Source organism: Eupeodes corollae, chromosome 1 (genome assembly GCF_945859685.1).
Source record: "Eupeodes corollae chromosome 1, idEupCoro1.1, whole genome shotgun sequence".
Lineage (NCBI taxonomy): Eukaryota > Metazoa > Arthropoda > Insecta > Diptera > Syrphidae > Eupeodes > Eupeodes corollae.
Window position 1 is genome coordinate 64860048 of NC_079147.1, and position 27983 is coordinate 64888030.

The 27983-nt window shown below is 35.3% G+C and overlaps 1 protein-coding gene across 1 annotated transcript in view; it reads left to right on the forward strand.

The window, feature by feature from the left end:
- The first annotated feature begins 973 nt into the window (after positions 1-973).
- The window catches only part of LOC129939795 (uncharacterized), a 55906-nt gene continuing 28896 nt past the window's right edge, over positions 974-27983 (forward strand). The window contains exons 1-3 of the mRNA XM_056047949.1: positions 974-1832; positions 1964-2029; positions 2177-2491. Coding sequence (XP_055903924.1) covers positions 1665-1832; positions 1964-2029; positions 2177-2491 — 549 coding nt within the window. The 5' untranslated portion in view covers positions 974-1664. The remainder of the gene's footprint in view (positions 1833-1963; positions 2030-2176; positions 2492-27983) is intronic.

Consider the following 27983-nt stretch of genomic DNA (forward strand, 5'->3'; position numbering starts at 1 on the left):
ATCCAAATACTGGATACCTAACTATTTTAAGATCTAAATAAATATCTGTATACCGGTCTATCTTCAAAACATCAAAACTTAATTTCTCAAAAAAACAATAATTTATACATAAATTTTTTAAGAAAATCTTAAGATTTTGGTTCTTTGGTGATCAACTGGGGTCCTCCTACGCCCCATCGTGTGCGAGTTTCGGCGATGTACTTGAGTTCTTTCCAACCAACTATACAGACTGCAGTCTACTTAACATCGCTTACAAAATGTTCTCTGCCGTAACATGGGAACGTCTAAAATCCATAGTCAATAACCTGGTAGGCCCTTATCAGTGTGGTTTTAGATCAGGAAAGTCATATTCTATCAAATGTTCACATTACGGCAGATCCTGAAAAAAAAATAAGAACGTCAAATTGACACCTAACCTAACATCTTGTACCGAAGCCCTCTATCGAGGGACCAAAGTGTCGCTATATAAGACCCTAATAATCCCCGTCCTACTATACGGTGCAGAAGCAGGCAGTATGAAAAAAAGAGGAAGAAAGCGTTGGTTGCGTTCTTCGTGTGGCAGAGAAAATGGAACAACGAGCTGTACGGACTGTACAGCGATGTAGAGTTAGCCACAAGAGTAAAAGTCCAACGACTGAGATGGATGGGTCAGGTAGAACGCATGGAAACTAATGCTCCAGCCCGGAAAGTCTTCTAATTCTCACCCAAACTTGGAGCGCGAAACTGGAGAAATCTAGCTAGGGGTTAAGCTATATGGAGAAGTTTGTTCAAACAGGACTGTAGCGCCACCTCAGGTTGAGCTCTTTCTCAACCTCGATTCATCCGCGAATGCTATCCTCCCCTTCTTATCCGTCTAGCTACTCAACTGGCCTGTCCTGCAATGTATCACTCAGAGAAAAAAACATTGTTGGCAACTTAACAACTCGCATTTGAAAAATTTTAACATTTTAATTTTTAACTCAAGAACGTTTTCTTAAAAAAAGAACTTTTTCAAAAATATAGTAGTTGAATCAACATATTGGAACATTTAACATTCGTCAACAGGGAATCTTTTTTGGAATAAAAATAAAAAATTTACTTTCGGGAATGAAAATTGGAAGCAAATATTAAATTCTTAAAATAACAACGCCATCTTTTAAGGTGTTTAATGCTTTTTACTATGCCTACCTAGTTTTAGAGTGTCGTGCACTAACACACAATATTTTCTTTCTTATATTGAACCCCATCTAGATTTCCAAAACAAAAATTAAGTTGCATGTGTAACTTTACTTACACACAAATGAACAAAACGATACCATCCCATTAAGAACGAAATTTTCGATTCAAATGTTTTGTGTTTCTCAACAAAAACGTAATTCTTGAACTGCAAAATCTAACTCTTAATTTTATTTGTGTAAAAGCAAATACCACACACACAACCCAAAGCCATCACCAGGCTAAGAACGAAGTTTTTAAATCAAATGAGTCTTGTTTCGCCACAACAATTTAGTTCTTGATATCCTAAGAATTGCAAAATCTAACTGTTATTTTATTCTGGTCGCCACTTCATTTCTATGTGATTTTTATAAAGTGCAGGAGTGACTCGTGAATTAGTTGTGGTTTTAAAATAACTTATTATTAAAATAAAGGACACTATAGTGTATGAGCTGTTTCAAGAATGGAATATGTCCCCGGAGGGTATAAACGCTTTAGCCGAATTTCAAATTTCTACAGAGAATTTGTTGAAAATGTTGAATTCTCATGAAATCGACGAAATTTTCAACAAAAGGCAATTATTATCGGAGAAAATAAAGTTTAGATATAATCTTAATAAATGGCTAGAACAAAACGATGTAAGTATAGCAAATCAAGTGACTATTGTATATAATCGTAGAATAAAAAAAGAAAAAAACAGTTTTTGGAAAATTTCTCGCCTAAGAAGCATTTTAAGCAAATTATCTTGTATACAAAATTGTCATTTTAGTGTGAATTAGTGGCATGTTGTGCAAACGACCGTACTTTGTCCATGGTTTCGAGTTGGATTTCTATTGTCGAGCCTTTCTAAACCAGATAGCATCAATGCCATTTCAAGTTCAGAGTATGGCTTAGAAACTATCTTGCATAAATAATGCAATCTAGCAAACTTGGAATAGGTAAACTTATTTAACATCTTTTTCAATAGATAGAAACTTAAAAGTTTGTGTTCGTTTCAGATTCAAGATACTTTCATTTTTTCAATTTGCTTCATACAATTATTTTACCACCCAGAATCAACAGAAAATTCAAGCCATCAATTACCGATGCCCAAAAGGACATGTTTATTCATTTGGTGAGTTTGAACAATTTCAAACAAATCGAAGACGAAATCAAGAATACTGCAATATCCCAATCTTTAAAGATACAACCCAAAATATTTGTGGTAGGTGAATCAACCGATAATTTATTAGAGTTTTATGTTTGCGTTGAAGAAATTCGTTATAAGGTTCCAACTCTTCTTTGCGCCATTGATTTGGTTATAAAAACCTGCTTTTTTTTAACCTAGAATACTCACAAAATAAATAATATACCTTTTACATTAACCGTAAATTTGTGTTTAACGTTATTCCTCCAAGGCCAATTGCAGCAACTGCTTAAGGATAGGATTTCTTCTTACTTATGGGCTTGTTTTTAGACTAAATGATTTTGGTTTTAGGTAAGTATTTAATATTTTGAGGTTTTGAGACAATTTTATAGGTCCTTGGGGCAAGAATTGAAGTTCTTGACTATTCTGAGAGAAATGGTTCTTACGACAACAATGTACGTTTTTAAACGTAACGATACCGATAACATTAATTTTTGGCACAACAATGTTTATTCTTCGTGTTTTGAAAATAATGTTCTTGTTTTAAATATAAAAGTTATTAAGTTTTGAGAACTTTATTTTTGGTTTTAAAATAAAAGTTTTCAAGACTTAAATAACACTTTACTCTCTTAAGTTAAAATAAAAAGTTGTTGGGCAGATTTTAACCTACATATTTTCTTGAGACAAAGTATAAAACTTTTGGCATAACTATTTTTTTCTCTGAATATATTCATTACCTTTTCGAAGCGTTTGTCTAATGCATTTCCACTTGCACCTTCGTTTGTTAGTGTCAGTGGGTGTTGACCCTTTATCCTATACAGTTTTTTATTTTATATAAGATTGGGCCAGAAAACATGTAAAATGTTTCGAAGACACTTTTAAATTAAGTTCTACATTTTCCAGTTAACAGTTTTTGTTATTTTGCAGGGGCTGCAATCGTACAGCAGTACTTACTTGACGTTTTACCGGAACAATCATAGCTTAGACTTCAATTTAGGAAAGAGTTGTTACTAAAATTATTGGTCAACATTGGGAACGTAGCCTTAAATTTTCCCACATGGATCTTGTCCAGTTCCACCTTTAGTAGAGACCATACTTCCAAGGTATAAAAAAATCTCTCCTTTTCTACTGGTTGTTGGAAACGCTAAACATCTTCGTTTTTCCTGTGTTGATTTTAAGCCCCACGATTGCTGTTCTTTCTTCACTATTGTTTCTATTTATTTTAATGTTGCAAACATACATCGTCTTTGTAATCTAGATGTTTAAGGCATTTTGACAGCGTCTGCCTTATTCCTTCGTCCTCTTTCAAGGCCAAGCGCATCATATCGCTGATCACCAATAAGAAAAGAATTAATGACACTGACAGTATTCAGTCTATCCAACTCCACTTTGGACTTCAAACTTCTTTGACAACCTACTTACGTGTAATATGTGACATTTAGATCCATCAGAAGTCTCCTTGATAATAGAGATCAGCTTATCCTGGATACTTCTCCTTCGTTACATTTTTAATAGCTTGACAATCATTCCCTTTTCCACTCTTCGTAGAAGCATTTAGATACACATTCTACTTCTTTTTACGAGTACGAGGTACATATTCTGTTCTTTACTGAGGGTGTGGTGCATATTCGGGAATTTGTTTCATTGGTCAACTCAGAAGATGAGTTTGAGAAGATACATTGAATAAACGAGTTTTGTATTCAGCAGGCACTGCTTTTGAATGGGAATGGTAATAGCGGGTTTTATGATTCTTGTACCTAACACATCTTTAAGATTTTCAATGGGATTCATATCTGGAGACTGTGGTGGTGTCTTGAGAGTATGAGGAGTATTGTAGGGGATACATTCCTTTGACACATGAGCAGTATAATATTTGGGATCATTGTCTTGCTGAAAATAGAAATTCTCAGCAAGACGAAAGTTCTCCACACTTTTCTTGAGATCATACTTATGTAAGATATATTTAGAAATCGCATGTTATCCAAAATGCCATCTAAGAAAACTACCATGACTCCGCCACATCCATACTTGACTGTTGGAAGCAAATTTTCTTTGATTAGGGCAGTATTTGGTTTTCGCAACACCAGTTGCCATCATTCTGAAAGATATTAAATTTGCTTTCGTCGGAAAATATAACTTTGTCCCAAAAGTCTGACTCCTTATTCATGTAAGCTTTTGCGAATTCCATACGCTTTATCTTGTTCACTTTACCATTAAACTATTTTATTAATGGTTTTCATCGAAATCGTTTTCCCAAATTGTTCGGAAATATCTATCGCTAGTTCAGTGGACTTGACTTTCGGTTCTTGTTTCTTCTTTCCTTGTTAACTTTCTAGGTCAGCCACTTCTTTGTTATTTTCTAAGCTGTCTGCTTCTTTGATTCTTTGAACCGTTTTACAATGCAGCGAACCGTATAACAGCTTCTATTGACAACACCCCCGATCTCAAAAAATGATTTCCTTTCGAGTGAAGATCGAAAATATTTTATTTTGTCACTATTGGTAGTTTTCTTACCCTTCCTTGGTATTTTGTCAACAATCGTTTATAAAAATTAAAAGAAAATGACTACCAAAAGCACTTAAGCTTGTCGATTTGAATTTTTTTAAGAATACTAAACTTTACTTGTCAACGACTTTTATTAAATGAGCAGCTACGATAGTAAAAAATAATATAAAGTGTTAAAAACGGGAAAATTTTAGTGAGCAATTCAAAGGTGCCCCAATACTTTTTTCCATGAGAAACTGTCCTCTTTTTAAAACATTAAAATTTGTCTGTACTGAAAATGATGAAAAGTTGTAATTTTATATAAAATTTATTGTAAAAACTAGCGTCTCGGTACGTGCTTCGCTACGTATAAGGCATGCTGATAAAAAAAATGATTTTAAGTTCATTAATTCAAACAAAAAAATATTTTAAATTGCTAGCTATTTAAAAGTCCGAGTGATATATTGTTTATATTATATTTATCAGCAAAGAGTAAAAACTAAAAAAATAAAAAGAATTGGGGACTCTTACTATGGTGGGTCTATATGGGTAAGTCTAAAACAGTTGGATAAACAATATTTTTTATTTTTCCATTTTGAGCATGAATAAATTTGGGGTACCGACTCTGGAACAGGCAATATAAAGTTGGCCATGTGAAAAACATGTTTCCTCCTAATTGACAGTACAAACGTGAAGTGTTTGCCCTTGGGCCTTATTTATGAACATTGCAAATGATAAACGCACAGGATATTGTAAACTTTTAAATTCAAATGGCATATCAGTTGGAATCATAGTGATACTCGGTATCAAACACACTTCTCCTTTTGATTTACCAGGAGAGATTGTAGCTTCAATCTAATTTGGCAACAACTTTTTTACTGCCAATCTGGTGCCATTACACAGTTTTGGTGGATTAATGTTTCGCAATAATATAATCTAAGAACCAATTTTTAGATTCAAGCAATGCGGTGGTATCCAATGAATTTAAAAAATCAATTGGATAATTCATTGCCTCATCTTGATTCATAACATTGTCAATTGATTGCATTTGAAAATTAATGGCATTAATGTGATTGCTTTTCGCTGTTTAAATGGAGCGATCTCTCAACTCAACTCATCTGTAGATTAATTGTACAAAAATTGTTCGGTAAATGATCAATCCCTTGGTATTGTCGATTGGTATTTTGCCATCACCAATTTCTAACAATTGTTTTGATAACTCATCTGCAGTTGCATTTGTTATGTAATGTTCAGTGGCAATTTTCGTACAAATCTCCAAATAACTGATGACTTCAAACATATGTTTATTTCATCAGTAGGAGTTGATCGAGGAATGACAGACAATGTTTGACGAAAGTCACCTGACAACAATATCAGAGCCCTACCAAAACAGCTGCTGATTACCGCGTAAATCTTGCATTGTTCAATTAAATACTTCTATTGATATTTTATTCGCCATTGTGCACTCATCCCATAAAATAATTGACGTTAATCGCAGACCTTTTGCCGTTGCAGAATTTCACGAAATATAGCAAGTTGGAGTTTCAATCAGCAGTACATTCAATGGCAAATTTAATGCAAAGTGTGTATTAGACCACCTTCTAATAATGTAGCAGCAATTCAAGAAGATGCAAGTGCCAATGCAATTTTCTGTTCCGATCGAATAGTCGCTAAAATCGATGATACAACAAAACGTTTGCTGTACCACCAGATGCATCCAAGAAATATAATCCACCTGTATCATTTCAAAACGGCTTGCATGATTGTGTCCTACACATGTTTTTGTTCAATATTCAATTTGTTTATATTTGATTGTACAAATAGACGATAGAAATAGAAATAGTTCAGCTGACGTTGCAATTCACAATGAAAAAAATCACGTATCTGACGATTTGGTGCGGTAATACCCAACTGTTCTAATGCTTTATTTACAATCGTTAGACACATTTCTTCAATTAAAAGCTACATTTCCAAAGTAATAAACAATTTGGGATTTCTTTAAGTATAAATACAAATTGTTTGTATATGGGAGTATAGAAAGATGTTGATTTTACACCTTTTCAACATTTTTTTTTAATTTTCTCTACGGACAAACCTTCTCTGGACTTTCACGAATAATTCAAAACCAAAATTAGCCAAATCGGTAAAGGCATTGTAGAGCTATAACATTACAACGAAAAGTGGCATTGATTTTTATATATATTTATTTTAAAAATAACAAATTCAAGTTATTTCAAATGAATTTAAAATAAACATCTGTTAGTTTTCTTTTATAGGTAATTTAGTTTTAAAAATTATAGCTGCGCCAAAACTTTCTTCCATCTGTGTATATGTTCCACCCGGTATTGTTTTGAGCTCTGAACACGAGCTCTGAACCCTCTCCAAATAATTGTTGCTTATTGCAAATAATCACTTCAAAAGTCACCAATTAATCAAATACGAGCCTCGTTTCTGTATTCAATCGAAAAAATACTAACCAGTCTTAGTTTTTGGTAATCCAAATTTCTTCATCGTTTAAAAAATAATAATAAAATGTTTCTAACGATTTTTAGATTTCTATGTTTTATTTGTTTTATTAATATATTATTTAAAGCTGTAAATATTATTTTGTTCAACTATAAAACCAAGAGTTACTGAAGGTAATTGTTTGAAATTTAGCATATGAATAGGATTATTTAGAATTTCATTATAAATTCTATTAATTATACTGAAAAATATGAATGAAAAATTTAAAATTTTTACAAAATCGCAACCCATTCAAAAGATGATGATATTATTTGGCTTCTGAGGGTGATTCCGATGCCTCAAAACGAATATATCAAGAAACATAGAAATCATATAAAAAAGACATAATAAATCTATCAGAAGCTATAAACGATTAATAAGCAGTCAATTATATGGCAATAACTCATTCGACATAAGAAGTTCTTAATGAGCTTTGAGAAGGTGTTTTGCTTACTGCATATGAATAAATTAAATTAATAACAAACATTCAAATTTTATTTTAAAAAGATTGAAGGTCGTCTTTGATTTATTATATTAATATATTTTATAGAAAATATATGTATGGTATTACCAAACGAAATTATTTTAAATTGCTTTGGCAGTTTAATAAAATCGGTTTAATTATCACATTTAAAAAGTTTTTTAGCAGAACCAAAACAATTGAGTGTGTTTACTCATTCTTCAGGAGGTTAAAAAAACAAGTGAAATTGTAAACGGCAATTTAAATAAGTCTAGAATTAAATGCAAAACTTGGTCCTGTGTATAAGAAGTATGTTTTAAAATAGTAAATTTTCAAGGATTTTAAAATGTAACTGCAAACAAGTTTAAATTCTAAACTTGTGTTTAAATTTCATTTCGTTCCTCAAAAACTTTGATTTATTATTAAATTTTTACTTGCTACATATAGGAGCTACATACATGGAAAATAGGTATTGCATTCGAACTCGACACATTAATCAAACATGAAATTGTGATAGAAGAGAAGTAGAAATAAGTGGGTCCTCCGATTCTATCCGTCTGTCTTTCTGTCCTCACCCCTACAGGCTAAGCATTGGGTCGATTTACTTCAAATTTCGAAATTAAGGTTTAAAGCAAATCACGTTTGTCGTTTTTATTTTTGTTATGCTAATAATAGCAGCCAATCCCCTACAATGGTACAATGGTAAAAATCGAAAATTAGAATTTTCTTAAAAACGAACCGATAGATTTTTATTAAATTTTCTCTGATATTTGTGTTCTAAGGTTGGCTTCTTTCCATACAAAAAAAATATAGTTTTTTATTTCTTCAAAAAGATACCTTCTATAGAACCGTTATTTTGTTATTAAACAAATCAAACACCGATTTCAATAATTACATTTCAAAAACGTAATGAGTTATCATTCTTTTAGAAGATCAAATATGAAATGTATGTATTAATAAGTTCTCAATAACTGAATGTATGAAGAAAAAACCCGATCAAACGATTTTGAGGAACAATTTATCGTAAAAGAAAATTTTAACATTACATTTCATAACATAGTACTCAGCACATAAATGTACAGAGTAGAAACACAACACCTTGAGCGGCTAAAACTATAAAAGGTGACAACAGCACGCGGTAGGTTTCGAGACGGTCCTCCACTTGTCTACTAACCACGCTCACTGATGCTTGATTTCGGATCGATGGGAACTGACTGACTGGCAACGGCCTGCCAGTAAATTTTAAAATGTGAGTACTCTTTGTAAACAGAGTCTTAGTCTTAGATTTGACCTATAAGTCTATCATCATTCCTTTTTAAAACTTAGAAAGATTGATTTATATCCTTTTTATGGCAATTATTGATCCAAGATTTCTGTCTACGTCTCAACACGCTGTAAATGGAAACAACGGCGTTACACACATTAGTACGCACCATCGAACACTCCCTCCACCATAGAGAGTTCACTATGGTAGCTTTCCTTAACATTGAAAGTGCTTTTAACAACGTGGACACATCTGCACAAATATCTCTAAAGCGTAAAAAGTTCGCTTGGGAAACTCTTCCGCCAGAAGATTCGTTAGTAGAGGGACACCGCAAAGTTGTGTTCTATTCTCATTCCTCTGATCGTAGTGATAAATGAAATCTTGGTCTGGATTCGAAGGGGTTTCAGGGTGATCGCCTATGTGAATGACGTTGCTATAGCGGTTTCAGGAAAGCATCTTTACCCCTTAAATAACTTACAAAATGCCTTAGACAGTCCTATTTTTGAGGAAATACAAAATTGCATTTACTAACCCTCCCTATACTAAAGTTCTCAGACTAGGCTAAGTACCTGGATCTTATTTTGGACAAAAAACTAAATTGAGATCTTTTCTTGCAAAAAAGCTATTGATAAATGGGGTTTACAACCCCGAATCAGCCATTGGCAATACAGATCAGTGATAAGACCAGTTTTAATTTACGGTGTAGCAGTATGGTTGACTGCTTTAGAAAAAGCTATAAACCGCGACAAAATAAAAAGTCCAACGTTTAGCTTGCCTATGTATAAGTGAATCGCTTCCCACCTCTTGGAAAAATAAGCAAGCAAATAGCTACAAGCTCTGCTATTCGCCCCACTGCTTCGTCGCAGTGAGTTAACAACAACATTGGCCTATCCGTAGTTCTAAAGTACTTAGAATCAATTCCAAAACACACAGACTAAACCATCCCCCAACTGCAATTTGACAGAAACTTCCAGATTGCTATACCTTCCAGATCTTTTTGCGAGGATAGGGCTTTCCTAAAGGACGAGTCAGTCCACTTTTACACAAATGGATCAAAGCCTATCAAAAAATTAACGACCGAAATTATGTCTCTCATTCCGCCTTCTAAATCATTGTAGCGAGTTTCAAGTGGAACTTTTGGTGATAAGGGAAGTCGTGTTCTGGCTTAAGGAAAATGTGATATCAGCACCTGATATCCCTTTATTGTCAAATAGTGAGATATTTGCACTAAAATGTTTTGCCGAAATTTAGTGTCACACGAAGGCTTGCGCGGTGACTTAATCGAGGGGCATCATAATTTCGTATAGGCATTACTGGCACGTCTTATTTCACACCCGGTAGCCCTTGTGAGTTAAGAAAGTCTACTGGTTGTGAAGTGCTCTGTTCTGAGCACATGACAGACAGTGTTTATTGACAAATGAACCCTCACATCCCTACAGTTTTACGGCGAATTCTAACGCCTTATTTCAGAAAGCATTTTATTGACAAGAACTACTCTTGGGTTTTCTCAATTCCTCAACTGTGAAAATCATATTTTTTTTAACAGACAGGGTTTGATACTATGACCTGTGACATGACAGTCCTAAGCACCATCTATCACACCACGGGTACTTCGTCAAATATGTTCACATTTATTTTCAAAACAACATCGTTTCTTGGTGTTGAAATCCTTTGACTAATAAATTGATCCGTTAATGTGACATAGCCATCGGCATCGGTTCTTAACAGCCCATCTCCTGTATTAATAGTTACTTGAGTTAATACGAGATCATTATTCGAAACGCCTAATGATAGTCCAAAAGCAGGCAGCACCTAATGATATTATACTAAATAGTGTTCTAAAAAAGGAATTTATTCAATATCTAATCATAAGTGTTACCGTCGGATTTGCTCGAATGGGCTGTGAATGAAATAGTTTATCACGGTAAAAGTATTTTAAAACACTTTTCATCTTCTTAACTACTCTCACATAAATAATCATGTCATAATATAACTCCGTTGTGACCTGAAGGTCAGAACAAAGATATGTACAAAAAAACTGAATTTTCCATTTATGATATTGGAGATAAAATTTTATAAAAATCTGTCGGTCCGTATTTGAGAAAATTCGAATTTTGCTCTATATGAATCTTTGAATATACGTCAGGGTCTAGATGCTACAGAGAAAATAAGTAATCAAAGTGATGTTTCATATTCGAATTGGAATATTTTTTCCAATTTCAAATTGATTTTGAACACAAAATTTGATGGCAAAAGCTAAAGATTGAAAATTAAAAATGTCTGAGTAACAAAAAAGTGCTACAGCTCATGAAAGTGCCAATTTGGCAATAAGGTGCCTGTTTTTATACACTGCCAGCAACAATTATTTTGGAATACATAATACATAATACATTTATGTGTTTCACAGAGTAGCACTTAAGTACCAACTATACTAAATTGACACATTTTGGGGTACGACTGCGAAAATTCTAAACTGGGAAGTTCATCTACCCTGAAAGTTTTTTTTTCAATATTTTGTCACAATCGAATTAAAGGCAAACAAAATGTCATCAACCCCATTTTTCGTTCATCGAGAGAAGTTATCAACTCACCAGCTTTTGTAATATTTAGGGTGTTTTTTGGTGTGTAACATGATCCAACACCTTCCCATCATATAATTCATATTAATTAAGCAATTTTTACGATTTCCTTATGTGAATGTTTCCAAAAGACTTCGTTTGTTGAATATCTTCGTAACCTTAATCTAAGGGATGGATGTGTGAACTCCACACTGATTTTTTTTCTCACTAAGACCAAAAAGCTATAAAGAAAAGGATTGAGACATTATAAATATACACAGACACACATGTATTATTATTTTTGTTTTGGAAGGATTTTCCTATATGCATCAAAACTCTTGTTAAAAACACCTCACAGTCACAATCATAAAGTCTTGAAAATACAACCAACTTGGTAGGGGTTGATACGAGGTGGGTACCTCTTCTCTCTAACCATTGTGTGATTTATTTCACACATTTGCATTTATGTGCCGAATTATTCTTCTTTTTTATTATTTCGACACTTGAAGATGAAACAAGCAGTAAACAACAAAATTCTACAGTGGAGGCACAAAAGAAGAAAAAATAAAAATAAAAATAAACCATTATCCTTAAGAGGACTTGATGTTAAGACAGACCGAGTCGGGCGCATGACGGAATACCTATGTGACATTAAAACATGAACTCTGAAATATAATATCAATTTGGTTTCTTTTTTATAGATACATTTATGTATGTAGTAGGCGTAAATTTGTGTGTTCCTGCACAAATAAAATAATTGAAAAGAATGTTGTTAGAATTTACTTAGGCACTTTGCCTTTATAAAATGTTTCCAATAAACAAATAAAACAAAAGCTATAAATAACCATAATAAGTCAAAAATTGCTTAATCATAAATACAGCGATAAAAATACATACAAAATTTACCAATTAAGGATTTAAGGTTCAGGATTTCAGTGTGAAGAAATCCACATTTCCTGGTTTAATAAAATATCAGTAAGTTTTTTAAAAGCGGCAATGTTTTCAGTTATCAGTTGATAACTGTCCATGATTTTATTGTCAATAGTCTAAGACGTGAGCCAGATATGTAATTTGTTCAAATTTGTTTCGGAAAATATTATAAAGGGTGTTCCAATATGAAGGTAACGTTTTGTATTTGTAACTTTTTTCAAGATACAACACAGCAGATAAATTGAAATTACCAACATTTTGGCTTTAGAAGCTAGTTATAGCTATCATTGAAGATTCTTCACTGAACCAATCATTGGAAGTTTTTTGACAGGTTGGTTATAGCGTTCATTGAAAATTTCAGTTATTGGATAAATATTACCTGACTGGAATTAAGCACTTCCGGATGAAAATCAAGCATTTGAGGTTAGAGTTGATCATTGAAAGTAAAATTGACAGCAGGGAATACAAAGTAAGTGGAAAGATTAAAGTGGAATGATTTTGTCATTCAGTCATTTATTCATTGAAAATGATTTCATCAACGAGAAATTAAAAATGAATTAAAAGAAAAGTTCATCAGCTTTAAATCTCTACGAGCGGTATGGAATGTTGGCCGATCTTGTTGGAAGCTAACCCCCTTAAATTATATTTGCTTTAACATGATAAATTCAAGTATCAAGAATCATGTGGCTTTAGCGGTCTTCATAATGTTGTCACAGGTTTCAAATTTCAAAACAACACCGACATCGATTTTTTTCTGTTTTCGGAAATAGTCGTTTGAATATTAAGTTTACTCCATACACCCAAAGTAAAGAACTCAAGTATACTTTGATTGCAGTATTTTTCAGTAATGTCTACTGGTACTGGTACTTGACAAATCGATTTCCTGATACTTGATGCTTAAAATCACTAGTACTAGAACTTTTTCAAGTAATTACTTCAAGTACTTTTACTGGGTACTGTTATACTTCTATCAATATTTAAAGCACTTGAAAAAAATTACTTGGCAATATCACAGCACCAAGTAAAACACTAGAAAAAGTACTTACTTAAGGTGGCGCTACAGTCCGGGGCGGACCTGGGCCTCAACCAACAAGCGTCTCCAGCCAGCTCGGTCCCTAGCTAGCTGTCTCCAGTTTCGCACGCCAAGTTGGTTGAGGTCCTCTCCCACCTGCGTGCGCCACCAGAGTCGCGGTCTTCCTCTACTGCGCCGTCCCTCGGGATTGGATTCGAAGACCTTCCGGGCTGGAGCGTTGATGTTCATCCGCTCTACATGACCCAGCCATCTAAGCCATTGGACTTTAATTCTGCTAACTAGGTCAGTATCGCTGTAGAGCCCGTACAGTTCGTCGTTATATCTTCTCCTCCATTCTCCATCTATGCGTACGGGACCAAAAATCACCCGAAGAATTTTTCTCTCCAAGCATCCTAAGACTCTTTCATCTTTCTTTGACAGGGTCCAGGCCTCAGCGCCATAAATGAGAACCGGAATGATGAGTGTCTTATAGATGTTGATTTTACATGCTCGAGAGAGGACTTTACTTCTCAATTGCCTTCTAAGTCCAAAGAAGCAGCGATTTGCAAGAGTTATTCTTCGTTTGATTTCACCGCTGGTGTCGTTGTCTGCATTAATAGCGGTGCCTAGGTAGACAAAGTCCTTAACTACCTCAAAGTTTTAGCTGTCCATGGTGACTTTTTGTCCAAGACGTCGTCGTTCAGTGTCCTTTTTTGATGACAGCATATACTTGGTCTTGCCCTCATTGACCACTAAACCCATCTTCTTCGCTTCTGTCGCAATGCTCAAAAACGCTTCACTGACATCACGCTTTGATCTTCCAATTATGTCAATATCATCTGCGTATCCGAGTAATTGGATGGATTTTTGGAAGATTGTGCCTCTAGTGTTGACGGTTGAGTTTTGCACAATTCTTTCCAGAACGATGTTGAAGAAGTCGCATGACAGTGCATCGCCTTGTCTAAAACCTTTTTTGACATCAAATGCATCGGTAAGATCTTTTCCGACCTTGATAGAGCAGCGTGCATTCTCCATCGTCATTCTGCACAAACGGATAAGTTTAACAGGGATGCCAAAACTAGACATTGCTCGGTAGAGCTCTTCCATATGTCATACGCGGCCTTAAAATCGATAAAGAGATGGTGGGTATCGATTTGAAGCGTCGATAGTGGACTTTCCTGGTCTGAAGCCACACTGATAAGGACCAATGACGAATGGCTTCAGACGTTCACATAATACGGCAGAGAGGATCTTATACGCAATGTTAAGGAGACTGATGCCTCTGTAGTTGGCGTAGTTTAGAGGGTCTCCTTTCTTATGTATCGGGCACACTATGCTGAGATTCCACTCATCGGGCATGCTTTCTTCCGACCATATTTTGCAGATGAGTTGGTGCATGCTCCGTACCAAGTCATCGCCTGCTGCTTTGAATAGTTTGGCAGCGATGCCGTCAGCTGCAGCTACGATATTCCCCTGATCGTCTTTACAGGCTTCGGTTCGTGGCTGGTACCCTACGGAGATGTTTTTACTTTTTGGTAAAATTTACGGGCCTCATTCCTGTTGTGACATCCCTCTATCTCATCGATCGCACGGTTCTCATGATCTGTTTTTTTCCATCTATAAAGCCGGTATTCCTCTCTCCTCTTCTTCTCGTAGAGCTTGCGAGCAAATAAGGTCCTCCTGTGCATTCCGTTTTGTACGCCTGTTGTTTCGCTGAGTGCGCTTACCGGCATTTGTCGTGCACCGATCGCAATGTGGTCAATCTGGTTGACGGTTGATTGATCAGGATATTTCCATGTCCCCTTGTGGATATTGAGATGCGTGAACTGCGTACTAGCTACCAGAACGTCTCGCCCCGCAGCGAAATCGACCAGCCTGAATCCGTTGTCGGAGGTAGTGTCGTGCAGGCTGTATCTCCCGATTATCCCACCAAAGATGACTTCTCTTCCTAGCTTGACATTAAAATCTCCTAAGACAATTTGAATGTCATAGCCAGGGCACTGCTCATATGTCTTGTCCAAGAGCTCGAAGAATATGTCTTTGGTGTCTTCATCTTTCTCCTCTGTTGGGGCATGCGCGCATATTAGGCTTATGTTGGCGAATTTAGCCTTGATGCGGATTGTCGTGATGCGCTCGCTCACACTGTTGAAACTCAAGACTTTTTGCCTGAGTCTAGTTCCAACAACAAATCCACACCCAAATAGAAGCTGTCTTTGTTCTGGGTAGCCGTCGCCGTAGTATATATCGCAGTCTTTTAGTTTGCGTTTGCCCGGTCCATCCCATCGCACTTCTTGAATGGCTGTAATATCTGCTTTGCAGCAGTTAAGGGCTTCCGCTAATTGTTCGGCTGCACGTGGTCTGTTAAGGGACCTAACATTCCACGTACATATCCGAAGTTCGTTGTCCTTATTTCGTTTGCGTGGGTTGTCAACAGTGAATCCGTCCGTACCCGAGGCTTGTTGGTGCTTCGAAACTTAAGGTATTTTTACGTGGCCAGGAAGTCACCCCGACGGCACAACCCCCAACCTGGAGGGCCAGATCCTTAGTATAACTCCAAGGCAGGGAAGCCGGATAAACCGCTCCTTACAGGCCTGGGCTCCGAATATGTGTTCACTAAGTAGTTCAACCTTACTGGAACTGTAGACGCCACCGTTGATTGCATCTCGGGAATTCCTCCGCTGCCTTCTGGATAAGGATAGGTGACTTTGTGGAAACACCTCTCGCCTCTCTCTCGTTTGCTGCCCCCAACAACTTTCCACTGGGGTTGGAACCCAATCTCCAGTTGAGGTACTAGGCACCCGATGTTCACCGCGGGGAGGTGAGAGTAGGAGTTGATAGAAAAAGTACAGTATGCATTAAAAGTACTTGAATGCAATTGAAAAAGTATTAGTACTGGTGATTTTCAAGCACCAATAACAGTACCCTGTACTTGTAATGGTACTTTTCAGCTCCGTATACACTAAAATTTTATTTAAGCTAGAAATGAGCAAAATAGTTAATTAATATTTCACGATTTGTAAACATTGTTTTGGTGAAAGTCTTTTAATGATGATTTGACAAAGTATACTTATTTAAAAGTCGTGTATTATACTTTCTTGGACGAAAATGGATCGCTTGATCATCACACAACGCATACACATTTTTAAAACTTAATACAGGAGATTATGGTTTACAAAATCGTCCAAATACTCAGGAAATTGGCAAGATTGTGAAGCAATTTGAAGAGAATAGAATGATTATTGATATTGTAAGGCCTGTGCATCATCGTTTCGCTGAAAATATCGCTGTTGTAAGTGAAAGTGCTGCTGAATATGTTGATTCCTCATCGTTCTCAAGAATTAAGACTGTCTTACGGCACTAAATAGAGTACTTTGCTTTGAATCTGTACCTACATCAATACAAAGCCCAGCTCACACAACAACTTAAGCCATCCATCTGAATATTCACAACGTCCTAGATACGTCGAACAACAGCGACGAAGCACAATTCTTACTGATAGTAAATCAAATTGTCCCATTTAGGGTAAGTAATTGAAGAGAGGCCATAACATCCACAAAAAGCCACTATTTGGTTCGCTCTTTGGACCAGAGGTGTAATTGGACCTTACTTCTTCGAAAAAGAACATGTAACCACTGTCACTGTCAATTCGGACCGTTATACTCATATGAATATGTGGATTCAACATGATGGTGCTACATGCCACACAATGACACAACTCGAGCGAATATAGCTTTATTACAAGAGACATTTCCTGGCCGTGTAATTTCTCGTCGTGGCGGTATCAACTGGCTACCGAGATCATGCGATTTTACACCCCTGGACTTTTTTTTTGTGAGGGTACGCGAAAGACTGTACTTATGCAAATAAACTTGGCTCAACTTTCCATTACCGCAGCACGAATTTCGACTCGCGGTTTTTTTTATTCGATAGATATGTGCAAATAAATAATAACTATAGCAATTTTAGAGCGAGGAAACATTTATTTCTATTTTTAATTAATTTTTAAAGTTCATTTTTGTCCATACAAAACGCTCAAAAATGGTTGATTTTGACATTTCTTCCCTGTTTTTTGTTCAGTGTTGCCATACTTGTTTTTTTTTCTTGGTAATTTCTTTTATTTTAGTGCTCAAATGGAAAAGTACTTTGCATATACCCAAACTCGCACCCACCCCAAATCCTATAGTGACCCCAAGCAGGGGGGTTGCAGGGGGACATCATACCCCCTCATATACCTAGCTGTTAGTACGCCGTGCTATCAATAAAAAAAAAAACTTGTTTTAGGCTCAAAAAATGCAATACAAAAAAGTAGGGTTAAGTCCGAAAAAGAAAATATTTTTTTTTATGACTTAAAGTTGTTTCCTCGCCCTAATATTTAAAACATGTTCTATTGGGACCCCTACCTAACTGTACAAAAAAAATCAGAAGGAAATTTGTGCTGCGGTAATGGAAAGTCGCCCCATAAACTTTTAACTATTAAGCACTTAAAAACCAACATTCGTCAGTTTTGGTTCTGATACCACCCAATATGTGTCAAAAACGGTCGAAAATTACCTCAAAAGAATCGATGGTGGTCATTTAAATGAGTGGTCATTTAAATAAGTGTTTCACACATAAATGTCAACGCTCAAACTTCAAATAAAAAGAACTATCATGAAAAAAAATGTGTTTCATTAACGCTTACTTTTGAAACCGCAAAATGGATGACCCTGTGCAAGTTGTTAAAATAATTTTCGAAAAACCAACATAATTTTGTCCATGTTTTTGGCCTTGGAATTTAAGAAAAAATGTTACAATTAATTATTATGAACACAGCATCTTTTAAAAGTTTGTTTGCGGGACACGCAGTAGTCCTACAAGATATTTTCGGGCTATAACTTATTGATTATTTGGATGATAATGGCCTTATTTACTTCAATAGCTTTTACATAAAAGCCTTAACATCAGCTCTTCACGGTTCTCCACAAAACAAATTGAAAAATTACAAAAGATCGCTTCTGGTTAATGCTGTGTGGCATGGCATGCTACCATCCTGCATAAACCAAATGTTGACTTCAATTTCAGCAAAAAAAAAAGTTGGTTAACATTGCTGGACAACGCCCAATGCTGTTCCCAATACCAGCCCTAATAACATTTTGTATAAGCTTCAAAAACACGCTGATAAAGCTACACAGCACTCACTATAGAAATAAGTTTTTGAAATGTTTCAATGATATTTAAGCTAACAGCGCCCAATTATTTTTTACCAGGGTTAAGGTACTGACTTTCTTTTAAAATTTGGAGTATAAATCACCTGTTAGTTCAAAAATAAGTTATGATTTTAAAATAAAGGTATCAACACGGAATGAGTAAGCTGGAAAGTTGTTTATATCTTCCTTTTGTGTTTTAAACATTGAGTAAAGATGACCTTGTGTCTGCTTTATTAGATATGAACAGCCAAAGGCTTTTCTTAGTTAAACTTTTTTAAAAAAGATCGAGCATACAATTTTCAAACATTTAAGAGACAAATATTTATGAATACAATAAACTGCAATTTTTTGAGATAAAATTAAAAGCTAGAAAATTCATGGTTAGACTTTTTGTTAGATATCCTATCTAAAAAGTTACTTATCAAATACAAAAAATGGTTAGGACATGATTTAAAGCCCCAGTAATTGGGGTAGTTATGTAAAAACGGATTTCTGGACTCAAAGACAAAATGATTCTATTTTTGAAGTCCTGCATCTCAGAAACACCTTCACTAATTTCCAAATTTTAAGTTTTGAACTATCATGAATTACATGCATAAATAGAAAATCAATCGTAATTTCAGTAAAAAGGTAACCAAAAGACTTCTATTGATGTGTCACTATATTGAAATATCAATCTTAAATACCCATCTGCAATCTGTTATGGCAACACTGTTGAAAAGAATTTAAGACAAAATAAAAAACAACTCTAATTTCACCTACATACATGCAAATGCCTGTGCAATGAACACAAAATAATAATACTGCCATCGTATAGGATATGTTTGGAAAAAGGAATAAAGTAAAGAACTACGAGAATAAGAAATAAAAGGGTTGGAAATTTGTATTATCCTTTTTTTTTTGTTTTGTTGTAGGTTTATCGTTATTCCTGTCTGTCGTATACACATGCATTTTTTCTAAAACCGAAAACCCGAGACACTCTTGAGAACTTGTCGCTGTTTCTTTTCTTTTTATTTTCTTTCTTATTTTTTTTTTTGTTAACGTGATGCCTCTTTTACATTCCTCAACCCCCTCCCCACCTTGAAAAGGAACGTCCTTTACCGACAACCTATTTGGTCCTTCCTGTTAATGTTTGTAAGTGATGCATCATCATCATCATCATATGAAATGGAAATGCACAAAATTTGTACCACCCCAATTTTATACGTAATTTGTTATTTTCCTTTTTTTTTGTTGTTTTTTGAAACATGTTGTTTATTATTATGGTTGTATTTGTACCAACTGTTGTTGTGTGTTTAATTTAGAAGAAGTCTCGTAGGGTTAAGTGAACAATCCTTTTTTTTTAATAATGACCTTACAGATACTTCTTGTTTTGGAATAATATATTAAGACAGACACTGAGAAATAGGATAACATTTTTGAAATCTTCAAAACCCAACAAACTTTAATAGAGGTACCTTTAAAACACGAGCCCAATTCAAATATGTGTTTGGTAGTAATTTTTTACGTACCCGAATTTAAAAAGAGCTACTGAAAAAGTAATGCCCTACATTACCTTGAGATGAAATTAAAAAAGTTTACTTTAAAGTATTTAGTAAAACCCAAACTATGCTAGTTTTTTCCCGAATACATTTAGATTGAAATCTTTTTGAGTCACTAAATTTTAAAGGCAAATAGAATATTTCATTTTATAAACAATGTTCAATAAAAAAGACAATCTATTTAGACAAAATTTTGTTTATTGAAAAAGTTATCAAAAGCATCATTCAAATTATAAAATGCTTAAAACGCCCATATAAGTTTCTTTGAAATAAGTTTTACGGACAAACTTGTTTCAAAATAGTAAATGTATGTGTTTTGTATGTTATTTTATATAAATCAAAGATTATTAATTAAGGAAAGCAGATGGGTGCAAATATAGGCCATCAGTGATTTTTTCGAGATATTGGCTGTGTATGATCAATCGAAAATGTCGTTTTTTCAAACAAGTGTTAGGTTGTTCTTTTCGAAATATAAGGTATTTTGAAGAAATGAAATGAAAGTTATTTCATGATGTTTCATTATGGCACCTCCATTATAATCCTAAGGGCTATACTTTTGAACAGTACAATAAACAATTGAAGTTATCATTCGGTACTATTTTCAGAGGTGTACGCTCTGGGCTTTAAATGGGCCACCTACTTTCTTACCTGCTTAAAGTTACAAATTTTACCGAGGTCATTTATTTTTTGTAAGACATATGGTCCATCAGAACCTCAGACTTGTTTATGATCTTCATTTTGAATTATCTGAAATCAATATCAAACTAATCAAATTTCCGAATAAAAAGATTTTACGTTTATAAAATTGAACAATTATCTTTGAGTTTATGTTTCAGACTAAAAAAATGAAAAAAAAAAACATAAAAACTGAGCTCTGCTCAAAAACAAACTTGATTCGAAACTTAAAGTAACAAGTGCAAAAAGAAACACGTATCAAATTAACATTAACAGAAAACTTGGTTTCAATACTTTCCCTTGTTAATTGATACTTAACATTCTCTAAAAAGTCCCATTTGATTACATTATAGTATTAGTCTTGGCAAAGGAATTGGTTTAGTCATTATATCTGCTACTTGATCCTCGGTAGATATTTGCTTGATTTCGATTTTTCTCGGATGAAGACATTTTTCGTTCCAATATGTTTTCATCTACGATGAAACTATGGGTTTTGAGCAAGTCTTACTGCCGCAGAGTTATCTACCTGAAGAATTGAAATTTCTCTCAAGTCTATTATTCGATTTAATAATCTGCACAGCCAAATTATTTCCTTTGTTGCTTCGTTCGCTGCTACGATTTCGGCTTTTGTTGTGGATGTTGCAACCATTGCTTGTCTTTGACTAAGCCAGAAAAAAGCTCTACGTGCATAATTGATTAAAACTCCAGAAGTTGATGTTCCAGTACTTTTGCATCCACCAAAATCTGCATCACTAAATAATTCTAGAATTCTATTCTTAAAATCTTTTCGATATTCAATACCTAAGTCCAAAGTTTCAGATATGTAACGAAAAACTCTTTTAACTCTTGTTATATCCTCTCTTATGGGATTTTCTAAGCATCTTTAAAGGAATCCAACGCTGTAAGCCAAATAAGGTCTTGTGCCTACCATAAGATACATCAGAGCACCAACTGCTTGCCTGTATGGGTTCTTCTTTCTCTGATTGCGAAGTTTCTAAATTCCTCACCATTGGAGTTGAAATTTCTCTAAACTGACTGAACTATAAACGTTCCAAAAGTTTTCTTGTGTGCGCTTTTTGGTCTATTTTTAATCTATTTTCTGTTTGCTTTATTTCGAGTCCAAGAAAGTACGATGCATTCTTTGAAGTAATTTTGAACTCGGTTTTCAGTTCCTCAATGAAAATCTTCAACTCTTGTTGATCAGTCGATGCAATAAGTCCATCATCTACCAAGAGAACAATTACTATTTTCTTTTCATTTCTCTCCCCTCAATATACAAACAAGGATCAGCATCACTCGCCTAAAATCATAGTTTGGGTATGAAACTTCCAAAACGTATGTTCCAGCATCTTAATGATTGCTTAAGGCCGTATAAACTCTACTTAAGTTCATATATTTGATCTGTACCATCTTCGAATCCCTCAGGTTCTTTCATATATATGGTGTCTTCTAAGTCACCATACAAGAAGGCTGTTGATACATCAAACTGCATGAGATGCATCTGTTCCCTTGCAGAAATGCTAAGAACTGATCTTATGGTTCCCAACTTTGCTACGAGGCTAAAAGTTTGACTGTAATCAACACCTTCTCGCTGAGTAAATCCTTTTGCTACAAGCCTGGCCTTTTATCGATCAATGGTGCCATCTGCATGCTTCTTCAAACAATAAACCCACTTGCAATGTATTGCTTTAGCACCTCTTCGTAACGAAGTCAATTGCCATGTTTGGTTTTCTTTCAATGACTGGATTTCTCTTTCCATAGCTTTCTTCCATTCAAATTTTTCTTTACTGTTGATAACTTCTCGAAAAGATGGCTTCTTGCAAAAATTACAAATATCTTTTCTTTTAATTCTTGATGTTCTTGGTCTTGGTAAGTTTTCTTGTTTTCTTGAATCATATTTAACAACTAGCGCCTCTTGAGCTGAGTTGTCATCTTTATCCTTCTTTTTGAAATTTCTTTCGTACATGCACAGCTGTATTGTTAACTCATCGAGTCTATTATTAAGTTTATTCCATAAACTCTTCAATTATGCAATATGCGTGGAAACATCATTGCTTGTATTACAGTTAAATGCAAAAAGGTCGGTACATATTTTGAACAGTAGATCCTTGGAAGTTGCTTCAAAATGCAAGCGCAACGCTTCCCAAGTATCACGAGCTGTTTGTTGAACCATAATCTTCTGATAGACCTCATCAGTTACTGAGCTTGTGATCATGGACTTTGCATAGCTATTTGCCTTCCGAAAGAAATTGTTCATTTCGCTGTGCTTCTTAACAGCTGCTTCTGAAGCGCCTGCTTTAAAGGCTTCGGCTTTCGTCAATAACGTCTATTGCTCCTTATCTTCCGTTTCCATATTGGCCAATCTGCTTCACCAGCCAAAGGTTTTATATGTTTCGAAAAATCCATGTTCTCAGACTAAATAAAATGTTCAATTTTAAATGAACTAAATTCAATTCAGAAACCAACTAATTTATATTGGGGACTGGGCCGATAACCTTTCGAATTATCTGAAATCAATATCAAACTAATCAAATTTCCGAATAAAAAAAATTTACTTTAATAAAATTGAACAATTATCTTTGAGTTTATTTTTCAGACTAAAAAAATGAAAAAAACATAAAAACTGAGCTTTGCACAAAAACAAAGTTGACCCGAAACTTAAAGTAAAAAAGAAACAAGTATCAAATTAACATTAACAGAATACTTGGTTTCAATACTTAAAGTAAAAAAAATGGAAAAAGAATTTTAGCTGAATTTGGCATTGGAGAAGTCGATGTAATTTTTAAGTTCTTTGCAATATTTTTTTTTTAAACTTTCAAGCAGACATTTAATTTTACGAAAAAGTCTCAAATAATATTTCCCTTGATATAGTTTGTTCTCATGTTTTCAAAAAGTTTAATCTTAACCTCATATCTTCGTCATTTGTTCCACGATATACGACATACGGCAGACTTTTGACAACAGTATGCATGAAAAAAATTAGTATGGAAAGAAGATTTTGAAGATTCAGAAATTGTGTGCGTGAACATTTTCACATTTTTGAGCTATATTTTTCTCGTACATTGATGGTCTGGAAATTAGATAGATGCTTCTAATTTGAAATTTAATTTAACCAAAATCAACTCGATTCAATGTTTATACCCAAGAACTTATGGGTTTCATGAGTTCGACTTCATGCGCTTATAAAAAACTACTGGTAAAAGTATTACGAAGTCAGATAGCTGTCTATGGATTTTGGTTGATATGTGTATTTCTTCTATAAAGAAACTTTATTTAACAATTTAATCGTATCTTCACTGATATTTTGCCCTTAAAACAAATTCCTATACATTCAGACTAAATTTACAGAATTGTATGTGTTTTAAAACAATTATAAACACCTCATGCAAGAATGTCATTTTAAAGAACTGAGGAAGACTGTTCTTGGCCTTAAGTTTCACCAAAAATATGACGTTTATGTTGTGAGTTTAAAATGTATAAACATTTATAATTATAACAAAAATGTACAGTCAGGCCGTGAATATTATTTCGGATATTGCAGTGAATGACAATTTGAGGCCAAGAAATATATAAACAGATTATCTGAACTGAAATAGACCAACAAATTTTATTAATAAATTAGCGAAGTCTGGATTTTTTAAAAACACCCTACTAACATTTAATTTTTATTTAAATCTTCGAGGCATGCATTCTTGGAGGTAATTTGGATTAACATATTTTTGTATCATTGGGATAATCATATAAATCCTCGTTATCGAATCGCTCTGTTTTAGATATTATTTTAAACCTCCAATCTGGTAAGACAATGTTCAAATGGTAGACATGTGCATTCAAGAGGACACAAGCGTCCACAGGTTTTTTCGCAAAACCCACCTCTGTCTATCAACTCATACTCTAACCTCCCCGTGGTGAACATCGGGTGCCTAGTACCTCAACTTGAGATTGGGTTCCAACCCCATTGGAAAGTTGTTGGGGGCAGAAAACGAGAGTGGGGGGGAGAGGTGTTTCCACTAAGGCACCACTCCTTATCCAGACGGCAGCAGAGGAATTTCCAAGATGGAATCAACGGTGGCGTCTACAGTTCTAGTGAGGTTGAACTACTTAGTGAACACCGTATAGGGCTTCTTCGACTTATTCGGAGCCCAGGCCTATAAGGAGCGGTTTTATCCGGCTCCCCATCCTTGGAGTTATACTTAGGATCTAGCCCTCCAGGTTGGGGGTTGTGCCGTCGGGGTGACTACTTCCTGGCCACGTAAAAGCTTTCATAGTTGCAAAGCACCAACAAGCCTTTGATACGGACGGATTTACTGTTGACAACCAACGCAAACGAACTAAGGACAACGAACTTCGGATATGCACGTGGAATGTTAGGTCCCTTAACAGACCACGTGGGGCCGAAGAATTAGCTTAGGCCCTAGACTGCTTTAAAGCAGACATCACTGCCATCCAGGAAATGCGATGGGATGAGATGGGCAAAAAGAGGATAAGAAACTGCGATATTTACTATGGTCATGGTAGCCAGTACGCGTTTTCCACACCTCAACATCCACAAAGGAACTTGGACTTCTCTAGATCAATCTACCGTGAACCAGATTGACCATATTGCGATCGAAACCAGACACGCTTCCAGCATCATAGATGTCCGAACTTTCCGAGGAGCTAACATCAACTCGGACCACTACCTCGTAGGCAAGGTAACACTTCGGACCTTCAGACGCAAAGCAAAAGAAGGAGATTCTAGGAGAAGATACAACGTCGAAAGGCTTCAATCGCAAGAGATCGCCAAATCCTTTTCCAACCGAGTTACAAGTAACCTCTCTCGAAGTTCTCTGCCACCAACGAAGATGTTGAGAGGTTTAAAAGCAGGAATGAAGTTCGAAACTTTTATGAACAGGTGAAACGAAATTCACAGGTACATAAACCTAGAACCGAAGGCTGCAAAGACGAAATGGGAAACATCATAGTGGAACCGTAGTCACATTACGGCAGATCCTGGAAAAAACTTAAGAACACCAAATTGAAACCCACCATCTTTTCATCGATTTCAAGGCCACAGATGACACCATCTACAGGGACGAGCTGTATAGAGCCATGTCTTGTTTTGGCATCCCTGCCAAACTAGTCCGTTTGTGCAAAATGAACATGGAGAATTCACGCTGCTCCATAAAGGTTGGAAACAACTTAACAGAACCTTCCGATGTCAAAAAAGGTTTTAGACAATGTGATGCGCTGTTATGTGATTTTTTTAACATAGTGCAGGCAACACTACAGGCACAATTTTTCGAAAGTCTGCCCAATTACTAGCATATGCTGATTGTATTGACATAATCGGAAGAACTTAGCGTGATGTCAATGGGACTTTTGTTAGTATTGAGGCAGAGTCGGCAAAAATAGGTTTAACGGTTAACGAGGGCAAAACAAAGTACATGCTGTCGTGAAGAAAGGAGATACAACACCGACGTCTTGGTGAAAATGTCACACGTAGCTTTGTGGTAGTCAAGGACTCCGTCTACATAGGCTCCGCTGTAAACGCAGAAAACAACATCAGCGCTTAGTTCAAACGCAGAATAACTCTTGCTAACCGCTGTTTCTTTGGACTAAGAAAGCAACTGAGTGGTAAAGTTCTCTCTCGAGGGACCAAAGTGTTGCTATATAAGACCCTTATCATCCCCGTCCTGCTATACGGGGCAGAAGCATGGACTATGACAAAAGCGGATGAAAGCACCTTGGGTCGTTTTCGTTTCGAGAGAAAAGTTCTTCGTGTGATCTACGGTCCCGTATGCATCGAAGGAGAGTGAAGGAGAGCTGTACGGGCTGTACAGCGACGTAAACTTAGCCAGAAGGCTAAAAGCTCAACGACCAACCAATGCTAAGGCCCTGAAAGTCTTCGAATCCAATCTAGTTGGAATCTACATTAAACATTATGGTCTATATAATATAATATTTGTTGATAATATTTTTTGAATATTTTCGAAAGTGTCGAAAATGAAAAAGAAAACTTATCTCCTTGTTGAATGTTATAGTCTGATATTTTAAGATTTAGACTTGTTCTGCAAGAAACAATACACAATAACGTCTTGCATAGTCAGGGATGGTACCTATCTAAAATAGAAAACGGCACTTATTCTCTTATGTCTTCAATTTAAGAGGAATCCTAATGACACTTGGAAAATTCAAAGAAAATGGTTTATTTGTTAGTGATTTTTTGTGTATATTTAACTCAAAATCGCTAAATTTTGAAATAAAACGCTTTGAGGAGTTTTATTTTCAATAACAGGTGTTTTCTTGAGAGGTAGTTTAGAAAGCTATTTTATTTCTGCATGAACACGGTCTTTCGTAATGCCCTACAAAAAAATGTCCATTCGGGTCTTCGACAACACTTTCACTTAAAGCAGCGATATTCTCAGTGGTGCGAGCGAAACAATGATTTACAGTCCTTACAATATCTCAACATCTTAAAGCACGATTTGTTACAGAATCAGCATTTGTGTAGTAGGTTAACAATGAGTATGTGTTGTGCTATAGTTAAGTGATCCATTTTCGTAAATTTCAGACTTTCAGCTGAAACAAAACAAGGCTGGTTTAACAACTTAGTTTGACAGATGTCGAATTCCCGCCCTATAAATTTCAAACCGCAAAATGTATAACCCGTTAGAATAGTTTTCCAATAACTGAGCCGTTAGCATCTAAAAATTATTCTTTACAAGAAATGGTACATTCTTTTTTATCCCAGCCTGTTCTGTATGCACATCTACTGATGCTCTACTCAAATGCCTGTGTAACTCATGCAATGGCAACTCTAACTGGGAATCCTTATTTTTGTTTGCATAAACGTGTGTTTTGGTGACTTTTTGTTTATTATTTTTTTCTCAGACATGCACCAGCCTACACCTCTGTATACGAACAGACACAAGTGCAAAATATCAACCCCCATGGTGTTAATGAGAGGAATGGCTTGGGCTTCTCCTTCTTGTGGTGCTAAAAAAGACTTATGATGACGAAGATGATGACGATGATGATGATGATGAATACGAGTATGATGATGATA